Genomic DNA, 24,179 nt, shown 5'->3' with positions numbered 1-24,179 from the left:
TATATTCCACATAGGTTCTATAGTATAGGCCTCAGTAAACTAGTTACCCTTCACCTATATTCTCTCCCTACTTTACACTTGTCACGGTTTACAGGGACTGATCTTTAATCTAGAAATTACACTGCATTCAGAACGCGGGTTTCCCTAGTTCGAAATCTCATACATTATGCATGAGGGTTCTTGGAAGCACAGCAGGACTGCCATCTCCTGTATAAAATCTATGTATAAAGTTCATGACCAACATCATTCTTAGATGATACAGTAATACAGCAAGTTAGGATCCCTGGGGAGACCTATGGGTGTTGTAGTGTAGTTCCTATATTCCCAATAGGCTCTGCGCATTGGAATAACAAACGGTAGTTTAGACGTAGGACTGAGGTCGACTAGGTTTCTACTGAATATGTTAGACTTAATTAGGTATGCCAGCTAGCTCAGAGGTCACTAGAAACGTTCTCGAATGAACAGGGATGAGTTAACTTCCCTCATTAGACAAGAAGGGATTAGCTTCTGACAACCGCATATACATGACAACTTTGCTCCCTCAAAAATAAGGAGTATATCTCCAGAGTCGTGTGAAAACAATAGATAGCTATTTCACTCAATCGTGCATACTTAGTTTCACCAGAGTGCAGAGAAATAGAGAGACGGCGTTTTCAATAAAAGGTGTTATTTATTGAGCAGTCTTCTTTCTCATGCAAGAGAAGTGAATTGCCACAATTGCAATACTTATCATAAAGTAAAGTGCGTACAGTAAAAGGAGTATTATGAAATAATACTGTAAAAGCATTGATATGGTTTCTGAGCCATATGATACTTAAAACAGGTAAAAGATATACAATTACATACAATGATAAAAGTTGACTAAACGTACTCAACTGGTGCTGCTAAATTACGCCTACCCCAGTGTACCTAATCAAAGCCAAGTACATGGGAAGGAGTAGGGAGTTGCAGTTTAAGTTTAAGTTAGTTTTGCCATGAATCTGAATCAAGAATTCTCTAAGGATCTAATCAGTTCCGTACCTTGGTTTTAGAATGAAGGAGGTCTTGTATCTCGTTCTCAGGACTCGATCTCCCAGCAACCCGCAAGGGTGACTGGAAATACTGTAAAAAGGTAGAATGACCTTCCCGTTATAATGCACCATCCATTTCTTTTGTTTCTGAAGCTGCTGCTTCTTCACATAGGACATGATGTTGCAAGTGCCTGGCAGTGGCAAGTGCTGGCATAAGCAGTTTCTTAACTAGCATATTGTTACAGAACTTCCTAAATCACTTTGATTAAAATTTTGCACTAGGCAATGTAAGACACAGTGGACAAAGTCTTGATTTAGTTCACAAGTGAGGCTGTGGAGAAGTAATGAAGTGATAAAAAATAAAAGCTGAGCGCTGGAACAGGTACTGCCAAAAGCTGAAGACTGATATAGTGTTTTAAAATTAATACAGCAATCTATCCCAACTGGACCTGTTGACTAAGGTCCTTTTGAGAAAAGGTTTTTCACGAGGATGACATATAGAATTCAAATTGTAGAGAGAACACCAACTTAGTTAAATTCAGAAAGTAGGTTTATCATATCAAACACTTTTAAGCAGGAGCAGGTCAAAGACTGAGATTACCGCTGGCCTAATGAATCGGTTTATGTAGTTTTAAGGGAGAAGTAAGTTTATTTTGGACCATGCTAGCAAAATCCCGCACAACACTGACCAAGTGTAAAATATGTTGCTTGCAATTTGAAGCTCCCTCTGTTATACTGGCAAAGCACACTGTAAGATTTTCATAATCTTGGAGCTCTTTTGCTCTGAGACTTGCACAAAATAAACTAACACATTCTCGTTCTCTATTGACAAGAGAATCAGGAGCACTTAGACAGTCAGGTGCTTCTTCTCAGGACTTCTAATTTGTTACCCTCCAGCAGTCAAATCAGTTCCACGACTCGTGACAGACACATCACCCTGGACAAGGGGGATTATTCATTATAGAATAAGAAAACCATCAACGTTTTCTTCAGTAAAGGATTAGGACCCACATTGCAATTGGTTAAACTTTTAATCCCCTGAAAAACCTACTGCTCATGTCCCTTAAAAACACTACTCTCCCAGTCCCATGAGTAACCAGCATTGAGAAAAGCAAAGGTTCTCTCGTTTGCAGCAATGCTTTTTGGCAAAGTGTAGAATTTGCAATTTTTATTTTATTAAAGTGTGACAACAGGGCAATGATAGTCCATAGGTACGGAATGATACAGGTGCCATACATTTTTTGTCTTTGTACCGCTGCAAGATGCCAAACACAATTGCTACTGATGAATTAAAAAAACACAATTTTAGCTACACTAAAGTACGTTTTGCACTGCACAGCAGCTGCCAGGACATCCATAAAAAATAAAATAAAACAAATATGCAAAGGACTTGGTGTTGGAAGAAACAAGGGGAGTGGAAGAAGCAGCAACGGTGGCGCCTGAAACTTGGTTCAAGGAAGGTCAACATTTTTTTTTTAAAGACACGGAAGGGGTGGGGAAAAAATTAACAAGCTTTGGGGGGAGAAAATTAGGAGAAACACGGAGTGTGCGAGGAAAGCATGTGTTCGTTGGGGTGAAGCAGCACATGAGGGAACAAATTAGAAAACATGCGCAACCTCATGGAGTTCAGAAGGAAAAAGTAGTTTCCTCAATGTGAGCAGTGTAAGAATACAAGTCAATCAATAGGATAACAAATATGCTATCACACAAGGGAGCATTCGAATACAAAACAAGCTAATGGAAGTGACAATAAAGACAACCAATATTAAGCAATGGACGTGATTTATGGTCACTAAGCTTTTGGAATGGTCCTCAAGAAGTCTTTTGCAGACAGACAAACGAAAACTGTCTGTAGGTGAGACCTAAAACATGTGATGTTTTTATTTTAATTCTCTTTACAGTTTTTTTTTAATTTAAACAAATAAAACAATTAGAAAGATGCACTCAGCCCACTACACCCCTAAATTCACAATTGAAGGCACCAAAAAGAAATGCGGGTCAAATCGTGGAAGGCATTTTTAAAGTATAACGGAGGACAATAAGCTTTTTAAAATGTACTCTAAATGTGTGTGATCAGAGATGTATGATTCCATAACAACTTTCTTCACTGTCCGTCAGACAACGCAGTAATATATTGATGTATTAGGATATTAAATTAAAAGATACCTGGAAGATAGGCAAGACAAAGTTATAGGTAAGATGGGTCTTTTGATTTGAAAAACAATGTGCACTCAGGTTCAACGAATGAAAGGGATGATCTGGAAAACTTCTACAGTCAAAGGGGCCCTATTTTTTCACAGCAGCATGCTGCTTGCAAGAGCTCAGAATTAAATCGCCTGCCCTCCGTAGTGGAATACACAGTGGAGGAGCAGCCATCCATCACCTACAACTGAAATTAATAGCTTGTGAGAAGCATTGCTGGGAGAGCGAAGCTCTAAGTCTTTAAATCGTCAATCTGCTTAAATCTATCTTTGTAAAGTGACAACTATTCCAAAGTGTGCATCTTCAATGAGCAGCTTCTGTATCTTGGAAGACTCCAGAACTTTGTTCTTCACCCCCTGGTGGGGTTTAATAGATCCTGCTGGCCCAAATCACTGGGTTGTAGACTCTGGGTGTATCCAGAAATCAATATCCATTCCACTCTTTGGTGAACTTAACAGTTGAATAATTAGCCATTTTTCAGAATCCTTTGTGGCAGAAAGGATATCTTGTAATATCATGGCATCTAGCTAACTTATTCTTCTCTTGCACAGGATCATCTTAAAAGGACAGGCTTTTTCTTTCATTTTTTTTTTTTTGAAATATATTTTTATTGCAGGAATCAGTAAATCGTTACATAATCGACCAGCATAATAGAACAAGCAAAATCAATGAAACACAACCCTCCGTCCCTCAGCAGTAGTTCTCGTACACAGCCATTCAGCCCACAACCCTGCGGTCGGGCGGCGAAATTCAATGGGGGCTCAGCAGGAAGGCGAAGCTGGTCCGGATGATCCACTGTCCGTCATCTGCTTTTCCAAACAAGCCTATAAAACCCAGAAAGACAACCCCACCCTCAAAACACTATGAACCAAAGTAATCCCTACCCAACCCCGCCATCAGTGCACGGTAACAACCGCAGCAGGATCTGCGATAGGACCCATGGGGAAAACAACAGAGCTGAAAAGTGCAATCGTCTATTGGGACTTGGGGCGAGCTGCCTCCTCACTTTCAGAGTCGCTGGGGGCGCAGTAATCCCTGAGGGCCTGCACCAACGTCTCCCACTCTAGCGCTGCCTCCTGTGCCTTCTCATTACGCTGTCTCCTAGCTAGCTGGTATCTCAGTGTGCTCTCCCCCGCTGCCCACTTCAAAAGTTCGCTGTGCCACCGGCTCCCTGTCGGACCAGCCCGTGCCTTCCAGTTCCTGGTCACCTCTCGTTTAGCGAGGAGAAGCCCCAAATCGATGAACTTGCTAGTGATTTTGTTCTTGGGGGTATGAGGGAACCAGTGCAGGAGTCCCACTGCCGCGTCAACCGATAAGGATCTCCCCGTCACCTCCTCCAGGGTCTTCCCCACTTCTACCCAATAGGAGGACAATCCCGGGCAGGACCACAACATGTGGAGAAGGTCCGCCTCCTGCGCCGGGCATCTGGGGCAGTCCGCCGAGCTCGTAGCGAAATATCGCCTGATTTTCACCGGGGTCAGATATGCTCTATGGAGCACGTAGTAGTGGACCAATTGAAAGCGGGCGTGGCGTGTGCCCTTCCAGGCTTGCCGCACCAGCTGGGACCAGGTCGTCTCCGGGATCTCCTTGCCAACGTCCTCCTCCCAACGGGTTCTCAGAGTAGTGAGGGGAGCCAGCCCCTCATTGATCAGTCTGCCGTAGAGGCAAGTGACCGCCTTCACCGTGCCCGCAGACATCATGACGTATTGGCACACCGGAGATATAGGGGGTTCCTCCTGCCCGCGTTTCCAGTGCGCCTGGATCGCTCGGACTAGGGCCGAGTGCAACAGAAAGTCGCCGCGAGGAACCTCGAAGCGATCAATGAGCTCCTGGAAGGGCAAGAGCGCCCCGTCCTCGTAGAGGTCACCCATCAACTGTAAGCCTGCGTCCTCCCAGTTCGCCAACCGTGACCAATCTCCGCCATGGGGCAAAGCCGTCAGCATCCCCAAAGGTATTTCGGGCGCATACGGTATTCTCAGGTGGCCCCGGGCGTGAGCTCGGTTCCAACACAGGCGAACGGTCCTCTCCTCAAGCGACAAGTCCTGTAAGGCCAAACGTTGTCGCAGCGCTATGAAGGAGAGAACATGCCTGGCCATACCCGTACCCCTTCTGTCTTCTGGGCCCCGGAATTCCCGGGCGATCTCCTGGGTGAAGGTCTGGAGCTGCGCCGCTAAATAATACTTTTCAAAGTCCGGCACCGCAAGCCCACCCTCGGCTTTCGGCCTCATCAGGGTCTTGAGGGCCACCCTTCGGCGGCCCGAGCCCCAGAGGAATCCGACTATCATTGATCGTAATAGTCGAAACGTGGCCGGTGGGACCCAGATCGGTAGCGTCCGGAAATAATACAGCAACCGGGGAAGCGCCACCATTTTGAGCAAAGCGATCCGCCCTGCCACCGAGAGCGGTAGTGTAGCCCAGAAGTCCATACTGCCCCGAAGTGCTCGAGTGCCGCGGGCAATGTTCCCATCCAGGAGGTCAGATGGGTCATGATAGACGTACACCCCCAGGTACTTAAAGCAGTCGGGTTCCCATCTAATCTCCCTACTGAGAGCAGGGCTAGGGGTGCCTTTGCGAACCGGGAAAAGACAGGTCTTAGCCCAATTCACCCGGAGGCCCGAGACCTCCCCAAACGCCGTGAGCGCCGTCGCAGCTCCATGCAAGGCAGCAAACGGGTCCTCAAGGAAGAGCAGTAGGTCGTCTGCATATAGCGAAATGTAGTGTGGGCCCGAAGGAGTCCACAGGCCAGTATAATGGGTTCCGGACCGGAGATGCAGCGCAAGTGGCTCCACTGCCAGCGCAAAGAGAAGCGGGGATAACTAACATCCCTGCCTCGTGCCCCTCTCCACCGGATATTGTGAGGAAATTAGCGGGCCCGCCCGAACCCTGGCCGATGCCGAGGCATACAGGACCGTGGTCCATCTGACGAAGCCCTCACCAAGGCCGAACCTCCGTAACACAGTGCAAAGGTAGTCCCATTCCAGGCTGTCAAAAGCCTTCTCTAAGTCTACCGATAAGACTACCGGGCACGGGGCGTCCACGAGCGGTTCTCCCAGCAAGCGGAACAACCTGCGAATGTTCATGGTCGTGTTATGCCTGGGGATGAATCCCGCTTGGTCCTCATGTACCAGAGAGCTCATGTGCCCCAGCAGCCTCGAAGCCAAGATGCTGCTCAGTATTTTATAGTCAACCGTCAACATTGATAAGGGACGGTAAGACCCCGGATCGGATGAGTCCCTTCCGGGCTTGAGGAGGGGAACCACTAAGGCCTCGCACATCGAGCCTGGGAGCCGGCCAAGCCTCTTCGCCTCTCTGTATACTATTAATAACCTTGGGGCTAGGAGATCAGCATAAGCTGCGTAAAACTCCACAGGAAGGCCGTCCAGGCCCGGGGTCTTATTTCTCGCCATCCTTTTAATGGCGCTGCGGATCTCTCCCAGTTCTATGTTGGACCCCAGGGCTTTCGCCACGTCCTGCTCCACTGTTTGGAGCTCCAGAGGCCGTAGATAATTATCAAGCAGGTCAGGGTCTCGGACAGAGCGACTGCGGTACAAACGTTCGTAGTAGTGCAGGTAGCAGCTCAGAATCTCAGGTTGAGTGTGTACTGCAGTCCCGTCTGCCATGCGCATGGACGTCGTCAATGAGGACTGGCGCGTAGGGTTGGCTAGCCATGCCAGCAACGCGCTCGACCTATCCCCCTCTGCGAAGGACCTAACCGTATAGGCCTTGTAGTCAAAACAGCGCAGCCGTTCGACCTCCGCTGCTACCGCCTCCTTCGCCTCCGCTGTGCGTTCCTGTAATTCAGGGCGCCCGGGGCGGCGGAGTTCCAACTCGCGGAGTTTCCGGTCCGCTGTATCTAGGTCGGCAAGGATAATTCGCCTCATGCCGACCTTTTTAGAAATACAGTATCCCCTCACCACCACCTTAAAAGCGTCCCACTCTAGCGCTCTCGAGCTCGCGGTGCCTCCGTTGGACGCAAAATACTCCGAGATCTTATCACCTAGGTCCGCTTTGAAAACACTGTCCTTAAGGATCTCGGGCCGTAACTTCCAGGTGGGCACTGCAGGCACCCCGGGAAACCAACGAAGGTCCAGCAGGAGGGGGTTATGATCTGATATGGTCCTGGCCAAATATTCAGACCGGACCGCTGCCGAAACCAGTTCAGGCGAGCCAAGAAATCCGTCCAGTTCAGGCAAGGCCAAGAAATCCGTCCAGTCTAACGTGCAACTCATGGAGGCCCGAGAAGTTGTGGGGTGTTGCGCCCTCCAAATATCCGTTAGACCCCAGTGTGTCTGCCAGTCTCTACGACCCTTAGCCACGCGGCGAAGCGGAGAATCAGGGAGGGGCGGATGCGAGCGGTCAGTGTCCACATCCACTACTGAGTTGAAATCTCCACCGAGCAGGAGGGGCCCGGAGAAGAAGTGGGCCAACGAGCCCGATAACCTGGAAAGGAAGGCAGTCTGGTCTATATTGGGAGCGTACACGCAGCAAACGTTTAGGTCCCTCCCTCCCAAGGTGCCCGAAATGGCCACATAACGCCCCTCTGGATCTATCACTGTTTTCGTGACCTGGAAGGGAACCCCAGCTCTAACCCAAATCAGCGCCCCTCTGGCATACGCGGAGTAAGAAGTGCAAAAGACCTGCCCCCTCCACCTACGCTGTAGCGCCGCCCCTTCCGCCTTGTTCAGATGGGTCTCCTGTAGCAGCGCCATTTGTACCCCCCTACGCACTAAATAAGCGTGGACTTTGTGACGCCTAGACATGGTGTGAAGCCCCCGCACGTTCCAAGTAATACATTTCAAATTAACAACATCAGCCATTGTCCCATATCATTCGCGCAAAGTCTCCCCATCTGGGTCCCAACAAAGAAAGAGCATCAACCAACCCAGCACTGATGACGGCCATTTTCCCCAACCAAAACTTAACAACCCCAGTTCGAACCAAACCCCCATCCACCCTCCCCAGAACAGGACCCAAATAGCACCATCTAGTTCCCATCCAAACCATACCCTCCAAAAACCCACTGTCCCCGACTAATCCTGCGGTCGCCACCGCAGGAAGGCCTTAAGGGCCAGGTGCGGGCTGGGCGTTGGCAGTGGGCCCTCGATGCCCAGGCCACCAGGACTAAGGCAAGCCCAAAACAGTGCCAGAAACCCTCGGGGCAAAAGCAAGGCACCCCACCCCCCCTTCCCCGGGAGTCAGCATCAATCGTCGGCACCCGCCACCCCCGTGTCGGGCCCCCACCCAAATTGAAGTAGCTCACCCCGTTAACCCTGTCCATCCAGAAGGTCCTCCACCGATTTCGGTGTGATCACCGGCGTGTGGACGCTATCAGTCACCGATTCCTCGGAGTCCGTCGGTACCCCCTCGTCACCAGGGTCCGCTTCCTCTTCAATGGCACTGTCCCGTGAGCCAGACAGCGCAGATAACACCTCCAGCACTCCCTTCCGCTCCGTCGATGTCTCCGCAGTTGAGGGTCCGCCTGAGCGGCCACGGCGACTCCGAATCCTTTTGGACCGCCGTCTTTGCTCCGGCTCCGACGTCAGCTGAGATGAGGAGCCGAAGCCATCTTTCCCTGCTCTATAGAGTTCAAGCCAGTTACAGACATCCTCCGGAGTATCAAAGAATTGAGTCTTGTCATCGACAATTATGCGGAGCCTTGCAGGAAATAGGAGCGAGTACTGGATGCCCTCGCTCCGGAGCTCACGCTTGACCGCCAAGAAGGAAAACCGTCTGCGTTGGGTTTCATAGGTGTAATCCGGGAAGATGTTCACCTGGCTGTTCGCCACTTTGAATGGACCATTATGTCTGGCAGCATTGAGGATGAGGTCTCTGTCTCGAAAGTGCAATAACCGTGCCACCACCGGTCGCGGGGCACGTCCCTGTTGTGGTGGCCTCGCTGGGACTCTATGAGCTCGCTCCAGGGTGTAGAAGGAGGAGAGACCCTCCGGGGCCACCGTGTCTCGGAGCCAGGCCTCCAAGTATGCCACCATGTCGCCATCCTCAATCTTCTCCGGCAGGCCCACCACACGAATGTTGTTTCGCCTGTTACGGCCTTCCGCATCCTCCGCTCGCTGCTCCAGGGCAGTAATCCGGGACAGGGCATCCTTCATAGTCGCGGCCAAGGTTCGCTGCGCCGGCTCCAAGGTTTTCACCGAGCTCTCCACTTCCTTGACCCTGTCCGAAAGTTTGCCGTGATCCGCTCTAAGGAGGCCTAGGCTCGTCGCCACCTGGGCAATGTCCTGCTGGAGGGCCGAGCGCGTGGTCGCAATCGCCTCCAAGACGCGGTCAAATTGCTGCTGCATTGGTGCACCACCAGAACTCTCCGGGTCCACACGTTCCTCTTTGTCCTGGGTCTCCGAGTCTGAGGCGGCTGGGGTAGTCCCCTTGGCTCCCCTAGGTTTCCCCATGTCGCCGGGAGCACACAGTGTGGATCCAGGAACAGGCGCCACCGAGTGCGGGCGCCGGCGATGATTCTCCCGGTTGCTGGTCCCCGGGTCGAGTGCCGGAGATCTCCGTCTCCAGGGCCTGTTGGACCTTCTCAGCTTCGGCTCACGCCACCACCACGTCGCCTGAGGGCACCGAGGAGGAGGCGGAGACAATCGGCGCCAGGTCGGGCAGGCCTGTGTGGCTGATAAAGTCCCGGAACGAGGGTCACCAACTCCACCGGATGATTTGTGGCGCCAAAGGGTTGCGCCTCCCATGGAAGTGGGTCGGCCAGGAAAAAGCTGCCAAGTGCGATGTAGGGAGTGGGGCTACTGACGGGGCCTCCAGTCGTCCGCGTGTCGGGATCCCCTATAGCGAGGGCATCTGCTCATCTAGGTGCGATCCCCGTTGAAAGAGTCCAATCAGACCGATCTCCAGGCCCTCATATCACTGGGAGACGGAAGAGCAGAGGGTGCGCCGCTGCTAGTGATACTCCTCCAGTCTAATTGACCCGGCCAAGGGGACAATGAAGTCCGGGCGCCATGTTGGGTCGCACTCCGCAGTTCCACAAACTTCGATTTTCCGCCGGGTCACCACACGTTCAGACTGCGCCAAGGGCCCCGGCAGGTCCCCGTCGGGCCGATCAACAGAATGCGGGGGTTGGGGTGCCCCGCAGCCTCCGATTTACAGGATAATCACGGGCTCAGTCCCGGAGCCGAGCTCTCAGGCGACCATCGCCATCGGCGCCCAAGCCACGCCCCACAGGCTTTTTCTTTCATAAAGACGAAAATTAGGTTTTGTGAGAAGAACACTGTCTGAATGACGTTTAAGTGGCATTTGTTGATCGGTTGTATTCTTTATTCCAAGTAAAGACACTTTCTCTTGCAAGGGACACAAGCTGTGACAGTAGCACATTTGTAACCGCCCTTGTTTCGTTAGACATAGAAAAGAAAAATTGTGTACATTTATAATCAAAAAGTTCAATTGTGTGATAATTTGAGGTTCTCTATTGAGCTGACACACATTTTGTTCCTACAGGGCATTTTGCATTAGGTCTGCCTCAATTGTTCTTTGACGAGAGTAACTATTCCTCAGCTTGTGCATCGGTTTACAACACTGAATTGAAATGTTCTCTTTTTCAATAATGGATTTTGATACAATATGTTTTGTCAGTACTTACACTAATACACTTTTTGTACTGTTTCCAAGATAATTTTACACATTTGTGCATCCGAACTATTTTCAACTTAGAATTTTTTTCTGTGACACTGGAAATAGATGGGAACATGTACAGGATGTTACGTCACCCACTAAAGTTTGGTTACAACAGCCACTAGATCCCTCGATCAAACTTTAGATGATAATGTTAAAATACTAGGTTGTCACTCATATCTTGGAACAAATGCTTTGATTGTGATGAATAAAAATTTGCATGGAAATAAATCACATACACAGTTTTAACTGCTGCAATATACTTTTTAAGAAAAGGCCTGTAAAGACCAGTGTAAGTGTGAACTTTAACCGTGTCGCACTTGCCCTTCTAAACCAGATGTATTTTATACAGTGCTAAAGTTTATGCCATCAGGCCTGCCACCTTGTGTTACAACTGGAGGACAATCATATGCCACAAGCTTTTTATAACAAAACATACATGATTTATGCCACTACCATGTCTAGTGTGAGGGGGAAAACAAGGCACTCTGTTTAAAAGAGAGTGCAAGTAAGATTTTATCTCATGTTAGAAGGACAGGAGGAGGAAGAAGTCAGAGGAGAGAAATTTAACATTTTATTTGCAATTTCATACACACAGTCAAATGCATCTGATCCTTTTATTACCTGGGGCTGTGAAGAGACATTGACCTGCTCCTGTTCTTGATAGTATTGGGATGCACGTCTGTCTTCATCCTCCTGGAGTTTCTTGGCTAGCTCCAAGTCACTTATACCTTCTGGAATATGCTCCCAGTCAATATCTTCGTTCTGCTGCTCTTGTTGCAGAGACAATGCAATCAAATAATCCTATCCAGAAAACATTTTCAGTTATTGCTCAAATCAAGTGGTCTAAAGGCAACAACAGTGTTAAGCATTTGATTCAGAATAATGACCTCTTTTCTTTTAAATCATTTTCAGTCTTCTCCGATTATTTATCTGGCATTCCTTCTATTCTGTGGTATATAATTAGGTGAAGAAAACATACCATGCATTTAAAAATACATTTGTCTATTTTTGGGTGGAAATAAAATGCATGGTTTTACAATTACAGTTCAACACTGCAGTTCAGTTCGAAGCTGTGTATTAACAAACATAATAAAATTCCTGAGACGTCGTAGCGGTCAGGATCACTATTCTGTTGCAAACACCGCTAGGATAGCGTTAACTTAACAGTTCTAACGGTACTTAGTATAATAAAATCAGTCTAATACTCTTAAAGCTCTCAGGTTGTAACACTGGGCAGACTAAGAATACATTTTCACAGAGTGAATTTTCCATTTTTTGGTTCCATGCCTAAACAGGTTACTAACCTTTAGTGAAGTTCTTACTGGATAATTACACTCTTAGCAAAATAATCTCTTACAAGAAATTATATATACATAATTGAATTGAATATCGTTCTCCGACAAATCACAGTTCATAAATATAACTTGTTGCTTATAACCTGTGAAACCTACCCCCACTCTAACTGCATATTCATCACTGTGTGATTATTTCCACCCCCAGGCGACATCGCTATAGGCGCTAGTAAGAGGTGACTGTCTGCACAAGCGTTTGTTTACTGTGTGACAGGGATGGAAGAGTCAATCAGTATTTGTATAGCGCTGCTAATCTACTGAGAGTATACAGGTGCTAGGTAGCAGGATTCAGTCAAAAAGCCAGGTCTTGATGGGTGTTGTCGGCATATAATATGATGTAGGGGGAGTGGGTTCTGAAGATGTCTGCTACAGGCGTCATGTAGGTGTTGAAGAGGATTTGGCTGAGGGACGCACCAGATGGTGCTCTTAGGTTCTGAGGCGAAGGGAGGTAGGTGGATTATCGGAGTGCGTCCTTTGAGGAACAATGCGATTCATCTGAGGGTGTCTTCCTGGATCTCGATGTAGTGCAGTCTCTTGATGAGTGTGTATTGGGATATGGTGCTGAAGGCTGCGGAAAAGTTGATGACGATCAGGGACACCGTTTCTCCTCCATCGATAGTGGTGCGGATGTTGTCAGTGGTGACGATCAGAGAGGTCCAAGTGCTGTGGTTAGCGAGGAAACCGGATTGGGAGGCATCAAGCAGGTTGTTTATTCCCAGGTATTCAGTGAGCTGCTGGTTGATGGCCTTCTTGAGGACTTTGGCGGGGAAAGGGAGCAGAGGGATGGGATGATCGTTCTGGAGTTCACTGGGGTCGGCGTAGGGTTTCTTTTTTTTTTTGTAAAACATTTTATTATTGAGAAATAAACATCAGCAATACAATTACATTTCAGAGGAAGAAGTACATTAGGCCTCATGGGAACAGTAGGTGAATCACAGTATACAGAATAGAATGTGGAAGGTCTAGGGTGAAGGGGGATCTTCGATATTGGGAGTCAGGGGAGGTTGACATATATCTCTTCGATAGGAGTTCCACAAGCCCCAAACACGAGTCCATTTTTTGGGACATCCATGGGCCTCGTGTACAGTATTTTCTAGAAACATTGCCCAATCCAAGTCTTTTTCCCAGTCTCGAACTATAGGAAGGAGCGGCGCTCCCCATCGCTGGGCAAGGTTTCTCTTGGCTAGCATTAGTCCCAACGTGACCCATTGTATCAAGCAGACATTCAAATCTGTTGGCTCCCAAATGCTTAATAGGCACCTGCGGGCTTCCATACGAAGTTGCACGGACAAGACAGTATTAATGATGTCATGAATATTACGTCAATAGGGTTGGATCAGCTCGCATTCCCAGACTATATGAAGGAAGGTTCCCACCTGGCCACATCCTAGTCAACAGTCTCCATCGTCTGCCCTCCCCATCCGCACCAATTGAGGCCCTGTTACATATACCTTGTGTAGGAATTTAAGTTGAACAAGTGGGAGGCGAGCTGGTATCGCCACCATTCTGGGAGAGGAGATAGCCTCCTGCTACTCCTCGTCGTCCATCTCAATGCCATCTCTGGTCTACTTCTCTCGGAGAGCCTGGAGAGGATCTGAGATGTTGTTGACCAGCTTTTTATATCAGTGAAATGGTACTGTCAGGGATGTGGGCGTCTAATATTCTATCTTCTAGTGGGGATGATTCCGGTAACGTGATCCCGGGCTGTAGGTGAGTGCGTGTCTGACCTGCGTTTAGCGGACGCGTTCCGGGTCGGCCAACTTGTACTGTTGCTGCAATGCAGCGAATTACTTGATGTCTGGTTTTTCCCACAGATCGCCTATATGGGCAATACCTATGAGATCCCATTTGTCGAACCCCTTACTCCTCCACAAATTGCCAAGTTGTTCGGAATCCTATAGTGGTGTGGCAAGTGTTAGCTTACGCCCCAACAAAGGCATTTAGTGGCCGTGTGCCAGACGTGTACTGCGTGTCTAGTGGGGCCCGTAAGTGGATAGCGCCGGAGCCTGGAGTAGAGGGCTCTGTTAAAGTTCCCCTCAGAGAGGAGCCACCTATCCATGCTATAACCTGGGTCTCTAGGCTGGGCGTAAGTGCAGTGGTTAATGGGAGGACAGGTGAGCCGCCCAATAGTACAATTTGATACTGGGAAGGCTGATGCCCCCATCATACCAGTTCAAGGAAAGCTTACCTAGGGCGACAAGTGGTTTGCCATTCCACAATAGATCCCTTTGGAGGCCCTCTACTTCTCTGAAATAGGATGCGGGTATCGGGTCCAAGGAGTTCTGGAAGGCATACAAGAACCGGGGTAAAGACATCATTTTAAAGAGGGAAGCCTTCCCTAACAGGGAAAGAGGGAGCGACTTCCATTTATCAATATCTTTACACAGCCTAAACAAGGGCGGGGGGCAGAGGTTTTGAGAGTAACGGATAGAGGGATCTAAAGAGAGGAAAATACCCAGATATTTAAAACCGTCTCTACAGGTCTGTATAGGACACCCACGTGGTGGGAACGGCGGTTCACCCACCACCATGAACAGGAGGGACTTGCTCCAGTTTATGGAGTAGCCAGAGTATCTACCAAAGATCGTAAGGATATCTAAAACCACAATCAAGGATCATCTTGGCGAGGTCAAATAAAGAAGAACGTCGTCAGCGTAAAGGGAAATACGGTCCTCCCATTCCGGAGACCAGCGCATGCCCCGAATCATCGGGTCCCTGTGTATCCAAGCTGCCAACTGTTCTAGCACCAGGGCAAATAGGAGAGGGGATAGGGGGCATCCCTGACTGGTCCCTCTACCCAACTTATAGGCGGCTGATTTTTTATTGTTAACCACCACCTGGGCCAGAGGTTGAGAATACAGTAGCTGCACCTATTGTATGTATTTCGGGCCAAACCCCATTTTCTCCAACACTGCCTACAAATATGGCCATTCGATGGTATCAAACACCATGGCAGCGTCTAAAGAAACTATGGCCGCCAGCTCCAAAATAGAGGCCGCCCTGCCCAGAACACCATGCACCCTATGCTTCTGCGGTGTTGCGGTATAAAACCGGACTGATCCGGGTGAACCAGGGTCTCAACCACCGTCATAAACCAGTTGGCAAGGAGCTTAGACAGAATCTTGGGCTTTGCGTTCAACAGGGATATCGGCCTAAAAGACCTGCAATCGTTTTTAGGCTTCCCCTCCTTGTGGATGGTAATGATAGTGGCCGTCCTTTGGTCCAGGGGCAGATGTCCAGAGTGTCTCGATTCCTCATACATAGCCTTTAAGTATGGGGCCAACCTGTCTGGCTTGAGTTTGTAAAGTTCGATCGGCAACCAATTAGGGCCTGAGGCTTTGCCCAGCGTAAGAGACCTTATTGCTGCTGCTATTTCATCATTGGATATGTTACTCTCTATGAAATCATGATCAACCACCGATAGTCTGGGCAAATCTATATCAGTGAGCATCTGGCGGGAATCCTCCTTGGAATAGGGGGCAGCCGAGATGCAGCCTGCCCCAAAATGGGCCGCGAACTGTTCCACATTACCTTGCGGATCTGTAAGGGACTCACCCTCATGCCCGTGGAGCTCAGGTAGTAATCTACTTGCCCAGTCTATTTTATCCAGCCAGGCCAATAGTTTCCCTGCCTTGTTACCTACATCATACAACCGCTCCTGCACCGCTCTCCCCAAGGCCTTAGCCTGATCAGTCGCCAGCGCCCTATAGTCCTGCTGTTTGAGTTTGAGAAGGTGGATATCCGAGTCTAAATCTGTTTCTAACCGCCTAACTTCCTCCTCCAACTCCCTTCGGGGCTCTTTCTTCTTCCCCGAGATCAAGGAAAGTCTTAAAGGCCTCCCAAAGCGTTTGCGGGGATTCCACAGAACCATAATTCTCATTGAAGTAGTTATCCATGGCAGTGAGGAGTTAGCGGCGGATGTGGGGATCCCGAAGGTACCACGTTTAATGGGGGCCACCTGTTTGTAATTAAGAGCCACATGCAGCCATACCGGTGAGTGATCAGAGATGCCGCTAGTGAGATGTTTTACTTCCCGGACATGGGTAATTTGAGATGCAAGGACCAAAAAAAAATCAATCCTAGATAGGCTCCCATGTGCCCCGGAATGAAAAGTGTATTGGAGAGTGTCAGGTTGAAAGGCCCTCCAGCTGTCCACCAGCCCCATGGATTAGAGGAAATCAGGTAGCCAACAAGATGAGCGAGGTCGAGAGGAGGATGACTATCTAAGTCTCTGGAGACCACAGAATTCAAATAACCCACCCAACACCAACAGGTCCTCAGGGATATTTAACAACAGTGTACCCAAGTCCCTAAACATGACAACTTGGATGCCCGGAGGCACATAAATCGAAAGGAAGGTGATAGGGTGTCCCTCTCAAGTGCCCGAGACCCCAACGTATCTCCCCCTGTCATACGTCCAGGTTTCCTGCACAACCAGGGGAAAGGACTTCTTCATCAGTATGCCAACTCCTCTGGAAGCCATGGTGAAACCAGCATGGCCCAACAGTACATAACCCCCTCTATGCAATGCACTACATGCATTACCAATTAGATGCGTTTCCTGGAGTAGGATAACGTCAGGGGTACGGCGCTTTATATATCGAAGGAACAGGCTATGTCTGATTTTGTCCCCCAGTCCATTGACATTCCAACTTAACAATTTAACCCCACTGTCCCAACCGGACGCCATTGCAAATTGTACAATTTGCAATTACAGTATGTGTTTCTACTCCCCCCAATCAATGTTGCAATAGTAGATGCTGATGTGGAAAACTCATCAAAAACATTACAAAACACCCCCGCCCAACAGCCCCCCATCCCGCTGCCCTGCACTCTGGGCTTAGAACTGCCCATGGAAAACTTGCAGAGTGCCTGTCGCCATAGAAATGTATTCAAGAAAGAAAGGAGAAGAAAATGGGGGAAAGTTAAAGCGCACCCTTCACTGGCCCCAAAAAAGATAAATGTAAATCCACCCAAGTGCAGATACAGGTCCAATACAGTCCACGAACCCCAATACTATGAATATAGAGACCCACCCCCCCCCCACCCTGGCCCTCCCTCCCACAGCCCCATTTACTTATTCCAAACTCAGCCACTGCACCACTGCACAGGTCACCACATCAGGCCGGTTGTTCTCGTTTTCATCACTGTCACGGTCGGTCGGGCTCCTCGCTCCACGGCTCTCAATCCAGTCTGCCGCGGCTTCGGGGTGCTCAAAGAACCACACTCTCCCCTCCGCCTCGATCCGAAGGCATGCAGGAAACAGCATGGAATATTTCAGTACCCGCTCTCGGAGGTCGCGCTTGAGTGATAGAAACGACCGTCTCTATCATTGCACCCACTGCGTAAAATCCGGAAAGAAGGAAATGTCCGAGTTTTCGTACCGCAGGGGCGCACCCGCCCTGGAGTTTTGAAGGATAACGTCTCTGTCGTGGAAGTTCAAGACCCGCGCCAACATGGGCCGCGGGGCAGCGCCCGGTTTGGGACGGGCGCCCGGGACCCTATGGGCGCGTTCGATAAAGAACTTACTGAGACCCTTGGGTTGCAGATGTTTCAGAATGAGGTCCTCGACAAAGAGGTCTGAAGTTTGTCTCTCTGATTTTTCCGGAACCTCTAAGATGAGCAGGTTTTTGTGACGCAGGCGGCCTTTGTAGTCGTTCAGCTTGAGGTCAGTGAGTTTGCGGAAGTTATGTTATGTTATGTTATGTTATGTTATGTTATTTAATTTTTTATATAGCGCAACGGTTACTCAAAAAGAGAATCCCGGCGCTTTAGGTAAGGTGAACAGGTTTCAAGATAACACAACACAGATAAAAACAGTTCAAAAGTCAACACAAGAAACGGGGCTACAGGCAACCTATTGAGAAAACAGCCAGGTTTTGAGGCCTTTCCTAAAATCAAGAAGAGTAGGCGCCCCCCGCAAAGGGAGCGGTAAGGAATTCCACATCTGTGGGGCCAGCAGACTGAAGGAGCGGCCACCTGGGCGAGCCCTCTTCACACGCGGAACAGCCGCAAGAAGTAAAGATTCCGACCTCAACGCGCGAGTAGGATGGTAAAAAGTGAGTCTCTTTTGAAGATGTTTGGCTCCCCCCGCATGGAGAGCTTTATAGGCCAAGGTCAGAGCCTTAAAGGCAATCCGTTTGCGGATGGGTAGCCAGTGTAGCGTCACCAACAACCCAGAGGCGCTGGTGCGTCTACTTAGGCCAAAGATGGCCCTGGCCGCCGCGTTCTGTGCCACTTGAAGTACCGAAGGTCGCGAATCTCGCCCTGAAGCTGCCCAACATCACCAACAAGACTGGCAGTAGTAAGTTCAACTTGCTTGACCTTCTCGTTCAGTTTGCCCATATCGGCTTTGATGAGGTTGACATCGATTGCCACTGTATCCAGGAAGGCCTTAACACCGGCATCCATTACCTCTTTTAGAGAGATTTCTTGCTCCTCCTCATCCAAACCCCTTGCACCAGAGTCTCTGGGAACCGGGATTGTTGCATATCTTTTGGGACAGTATAGCGGTCCAATTTGTTGGATTGCGTAGCCTTTGATCCATGGGCCCCTACGGCCTTGACACGCTCCATCATGACCCCCTCCGTGCTCTACTAATCTGGCCACAGGCGCCCCGACATAGCGGCCAAACAGCCTCCAGTAACGAGCCAGGAGTCTGCAGATGTTGAAGGTTCCAGAGCGCCCCTGTGCGCGGTCAATTGGTCCTCAGTAGGGCCATACACCAGAAGGAGATCTGCCCCCACGTTGGCTGTGAAGGTGGCGACAGCTCAAGGGGACTCACCAAACGATCAAAGTCTATGCGCCCGCTCTGTGGCTCCCAGAGGTCGCAGACCCCCCTCAACCCGGTGTATTGAGCCCACCGATCACACGTTGACAATTCAAGGGCTCAGCAGCCCAGTTTCCGCTCCCTCGAGGGTAGTCCCAGAACCGCGGGGGTTCGTAGCGGTGCAGTCGAGGGTCCCCGGGAGGCTGCGTGTCTCACCTGCAGCCACTGATACAGTCTGCAGCTCCAGGGGGCGGGGTTTGGAGGGGGGAGCAAGGCACAATGGACGCCCGCGGCACCAAGGACCAGCCCTGGGTCCGAGTCAGGCGGTAAGTCGGAGCAGGCAAACGGCCCGCCAACGCCTCTGTCAGCAGCGGGATCAAGGGGGCCAAGGTCCGTTGAAGCGGGAGCGATCTTCTCTTCCTTGCGGCGGCGCCCTCCAGACACGGCGCCGCCGCGAGTGCGGGCCAAGTCTCCCGGATATATTTCTCAGCCCCACGCAGCACTGTGGGTCCCGGCGCAAGCCTCGATGTTAGGCCCCACCTCTGCAGTGACCGGATCTTCGGTCTCTGGTGTCGGACTGGAGTTAGCGGGTTCGTGTCCGCTATATGTCTGACGCACAAAGCTGCTATCGGGCAGGCCAGATCATGCACAGGAAAGATGTTATGACGGGGCCGGTCCCGGAGCTGCGCCTTATCTCTTCTTGCCTCGCTGCTTGGCGGAGGGTTTCTTGAAGAGAGGTCAGACTTCTGCATGAAAGGTGGTTGTAGTGATCGATGCGCAAAGGATGGTTGTGAGTTGGTGGCGGATATCCTTGCCTTCGAGGTTGAAGAGGTGGTGGGGCAGTGGTACATGGGTGCTCCTGAATGGATGGAGTTCATCAATCAATCACTCAAATAGTATTTGTAAAACGCTACTAATCACCCTGGGAATCATCCGAGTGCTGTGCTGCAGGTCTCAGTCAAAGAGCAAGTTCTTGAGTCCCTCTTGAAGTGGTTAAGTGAGGGTGAGATGCATAGGAGAGAGGGAGGGTGTTCAATGCTTTGGCGGTGAGCTAAGAAAACTAGCGTTGTCCGGTGCTGCTGTGGCGGATGAGAGTCTTCTGTGCGAGGGAGAGATGTGCGGAGCGCAGGTTTCTGGTGGGTGGTGGAATGTGAGACAGTGGCTCACGTAATGTGGTTCGATATGGAGTGCTTTATGTGAGTATATGGGTAAGGAGCTTGAACTGGCATCTCTTGTGGATGGGAAGCCAGTGGAGGTCACTGAGGTGCTGGGTGATGTAGAAGCCTGGCCATTGTGTTCTGTATTGTCTGGAGTCTTTGCACGAGTTATGAGTTTCTGTCGGCATAGAGTGCTCTGCCGTATTCTAGTCGGCTGGTGATGAGGGCCTGTGTCACTGTTTTCCTGGTGCTAGTTGGGAGCCATCTGAAGATCATTTGGAACATGCAGATGGTGTTGAAACAGGCAGATGTGACAGAGTTGACTTGACTTCTCATGGACAGTTCGCTGTACTGTAGGATGCCGAGGTTGCGGGCGTGGTCTTTCAGCATGGAGGTAGGTCCGAGCTCTGGTGGCCTCCCGTAGTAGTTTCAAAGGCCAGTGTGTCTGCTGAAGAGAAGGACTTCCGTCTTGTCCGTGTTCAACTTGAGGCAGTTGTCTTTCATCCATGTGACTAAGTTCTTCATGCAGTTATGGAAGTTGGTCTTTGGGTGGGGGTTGGCTGAGAGTGAGAGGACGACTTGAGTGTCATCAGCGTAGGAGGTGATGTGTGATCGGACTATTTCTGCGAGGGGGGTACATGTACATGTTGAAGAGGGTGGGGCTGAGAGATGAGCCTTGGGGTACTCCGCAGATGGTGGCCTTCAGGTGCAAGGAGAAGGGGTGAGGTGGACCCTTCGATGCATCCTGTGAGGAACGACGCCATCAATCTGAGTGCGTTGTCTGTGATTCAGATCTGTCGTAGTTGCTGGATGTGTGTAGTGTGACACTGTCACTGACACTGACACTGTGACACAGAGCCCCCACACACACAGCGCCCCCTTGTAGGTTTTTTTTTGTCGAGAGGAACTGTTTTCCAGAAAATATTTTACTCCGAGATAAAAAAAAATCTGATGAACCTGTTAAATAAAGAGTTTTAAGGAATATATATATTTTCCACTGCACTGGGACACCTTTTGTATCTATTGGTGTTGGAGTGCCGAAATAATGCATACACATTCTTACTACCTAGTGTGCGTTTCTGAGCATTAACTGAGGGTGTGATTTTTGTCTTTTTCAATTGTCCAAAGGAAACAAAACACATCACGAGAGTTCCTGTCACCCATGGGCCTTTCCATTCTCAAATGAGGTTTACATCACCTTTGATAACAATTTCAGAGAGGCTCCATGAGTTCACGTTCATCAACAAAAACGTTTATGGGAGATTCTTCAGATGTTGATGAAATGCTCATGTATGCCTGCCCTCTTTTTACACTTGGCCTTCCTGAACAACCGCCTACATCAGCTTGACTTCAAATGCGACTCAGCCCAATATATGGCTGAGTCAAGACAGCAAACACGTATGCGAATGGGCCCATCTTGGGAGAAGAGAACCACTATACTTCTCCTGCTCTTCTTCCTGGATCCGTAAACCGGTTATGGGAGCAGCGGTGTTCTTGGTTTGCATACAGTAATATAAACCTGTGTCGCCACGGTGTCTCCGCACCCGTTTCACCGCATGGCACGAGTCCGTCTCATTACACACTCTGTCTATATATACACTCGGATTTTGTGTGTGCATTGTATTAGGCGCAGTGTGTGTCCCACAGTGTTAACACATAGTGTGCACACTTGGAACGCACTATGGTAGGTATTTACTAGCATATACACGGTGTGAATGCACCTCCCTTATTACCACGTGGATTGCATACTAGTAATACACCTTTGTCTCGGCATGGTAGCTGTACGGTAGTTGCAAGCACATGCTGCATGTTTACCACGCTGTCACCACTTGGCGTGCGCAAAGTTTTCTAAAAAAAAAAACGAAAGACGCACATCGTGAGTGATCCTGTGTCCCTGCCTATAGTACGTGTGGCAGAAGCTCGTGCAGCAGTACCAACCGCCAGTGTGTTCAGGCACCCGCCATGTGCCTTGTGCTCAACTGGATGGACCTTCCGGAAAAGAGGTCTGCTCGTGAGTAAGAATCTAGTTCCTTATCTAATCTGAGCAGCACTGGAGGGGGTCCTCGGCCATGTGTCCGTGTCTGAAGCAAGGGCCGGGGCAGGGACTGGGGAGGAGGCCCGCCGATGAAGGAGGTGGATTGAGGAGGGGCTAGTGCTTCTGGTTGTTGAGCCGGGAGACAAGGACAGGAGAAGGGCTGTAGTGGCGCATGGATAAACTAATTGGAGACACGGACACGCGGACTCGGGGCCACGAAGAAGGTAATTGAAAAAGGAGGTCCATGCACTGGAAGAGAGAGGGGAGTATATAGAGGAGAATGAGGGACACAAGGCGCCCGAGGGATAAATTAGACGAGGGATACCGGCTCAGACAGTTGAGGAGAAAAGGGGTTGAAGCACAGAGGAGGAGAGTTGGGGGGGGGGGGCTAGACAGGAGGAGAGGTAGGTTGGTGACGGAGTGGTTGGATGGCGATTGAAGAACTGGAAATGACCAAGTGTCTGTCACGTAATACTTCGCCACTTCCTGACTTTTTAATCAACATCACTTTGCAATATTTTACTTGCAGTTTAACTTCCTCAATTATTAGCACGGACGTAAAGGTCTACGCTTGAGAGGTGGTACTTGGTACACCTACTGGGCAGAAGAAAGAGTGGTGTGGTAACAGATATGAAGGAAGGGAGTAGCAGAACTAGAAGAAGTATAAACAAGCCCTCGCCATCTCTAAGCACCGACCTTTTCAGACTGGGGGGGCGTGTTTTTTCTTTCTCCCCTCTTGGCTGGAGGAGAGGAGAGAAAGGAACGAAAAAAAACACGCCCCTCAATCCGAAAAGTCGGGGCTTACAGCGAGACAATTATGTCACAGAGACCTCTTCTCCAATGGCTGGCCGCCGTTTAGGAGGCCAGCCAATGGAGAAGAGGGGCGGGTTTAAGCCTCGCTACTCTGAGACATAAGATCTCGCCAGCGAGACTGCGCATGAGCAGCCTACGCTAGCCGAGACCTAAAAATAAATAGGGACATTGAATGTGTTAGACTAAAGCAGCAAGCAACAACGAAAGGTTTTGGCAGTAAGTTCAATAAACAACAATATCCTTAGAACACTAGACCTGAGAGTAAACAACGAGAAAAGAGAAAGTGTGCCGTAGCTTTCTGGAAGCTTTACCGGAAGCAATATAGAAGGTTCACACTGATCAGCCCAAAAGATATCTGGGTATTAATTTTACGTTTGAACAAACAGACATACGATTTATTAATATACCAGTATTAAAGAAAGCTACATCGGATGAATTGCAGCTCTACTCTAGCTTTATCTATCCTGGGGCGGATCTCTGAATAACATGTCGGTGTTGTCTTTTTTCAATTTTATGTTTATGGCAGCCCTGTGCATTCTGTATGACAATTCGTTTTTAAAAAGTTGAAAGTATGCTCTCCTGATTCATTTGGGGTAACAACGTTCCCCTATTGTCATTACACACATTAAACTTGTTGCAATTGGATTGCCAAATATAAAATTGTACTACTTCTCTACGCTGTGGTTGCAAATTTAAGACGTTACACGTGTATCAAATGAGCTTTGATTATAATCTCCTCTTTGCTACCGTGGCAGACTTGAAATCTAATAATATTTTGCCTTTTTATAAATTACCTATAAATATTGCTCCATCCTTTTTGTCAACTTTGAATAAAGATTCCAGGATTTGGTGGTTACAGGAGGACAGGTAACCGAAAAGGAAATAACTAGGCAGAAATATGGCATTGTTATAAAAACTTAATTTGCTACTGCAGGTGGAATTACAGGTCAGCATTTGTGGAAATATTTACAAACCTTCGAGATTGGCTCTAGTGGTCATTTTCCAAAATAGGTTCTAATGTCCAAAAGACTAAACTTTTCTCTCTTGATGCAGCTAAAGAAATACACATCACTTAATTGCAAATACTCAAGTGCAGGCTTGGTGAAATGGCATGATTTTTAATGGAAAGCACAATCAGACCACTTTTTTGTGGGAGAGGAAAACGCAAATGGCATTACCATAGTCCTGCGAAAGAATAAATGA

General features: G+C 49.1%; 1 protein-coding gene across 1 annotated transcript in view; it reads right to left on the bottom strand.

The window, feature by feature from the left end:
- Nucleotides 1-24,179, bottom strand: part of MINDY2 (MINDY lysine 48 deubiquitinase 2) — a 562,341-nt gene that overhangs the window by 19,770 nt on the left and 518,392 nt on the right. Inside the window, exon 8 of the mRNA XM_086959375.1 lies at nucleotides 11,472-11,651. Within this exon, the coding sequence (XP_086815501.1) occupies nucleotides 11,472-11,651 (180 nt within the window). The remainder of the gene's footprint in view (nucleotides 1-11,471; nucleotides 11,652-24,179) is intronic.

The sequence above is a fragment of the Lissotriton vulgaris genome, chromosome 2_2 (genome assembly GCF_964263255.1).
Source record: "Lissotriton vulgaris chromosome 2_2, aLisVul1.2, whole genome shotgun sequence".
NCBI lineage: Eukaryota > Metazoa > Chordata > Amphibia > Caudata > Salamandridae > Lissotriton > Lissotriton vulgaris.
The sequence above is the reverse complement of the archived record's forward strand: the minus strand, read 5'-3'. Positions and strand labels throughout refer to the sequence as shown.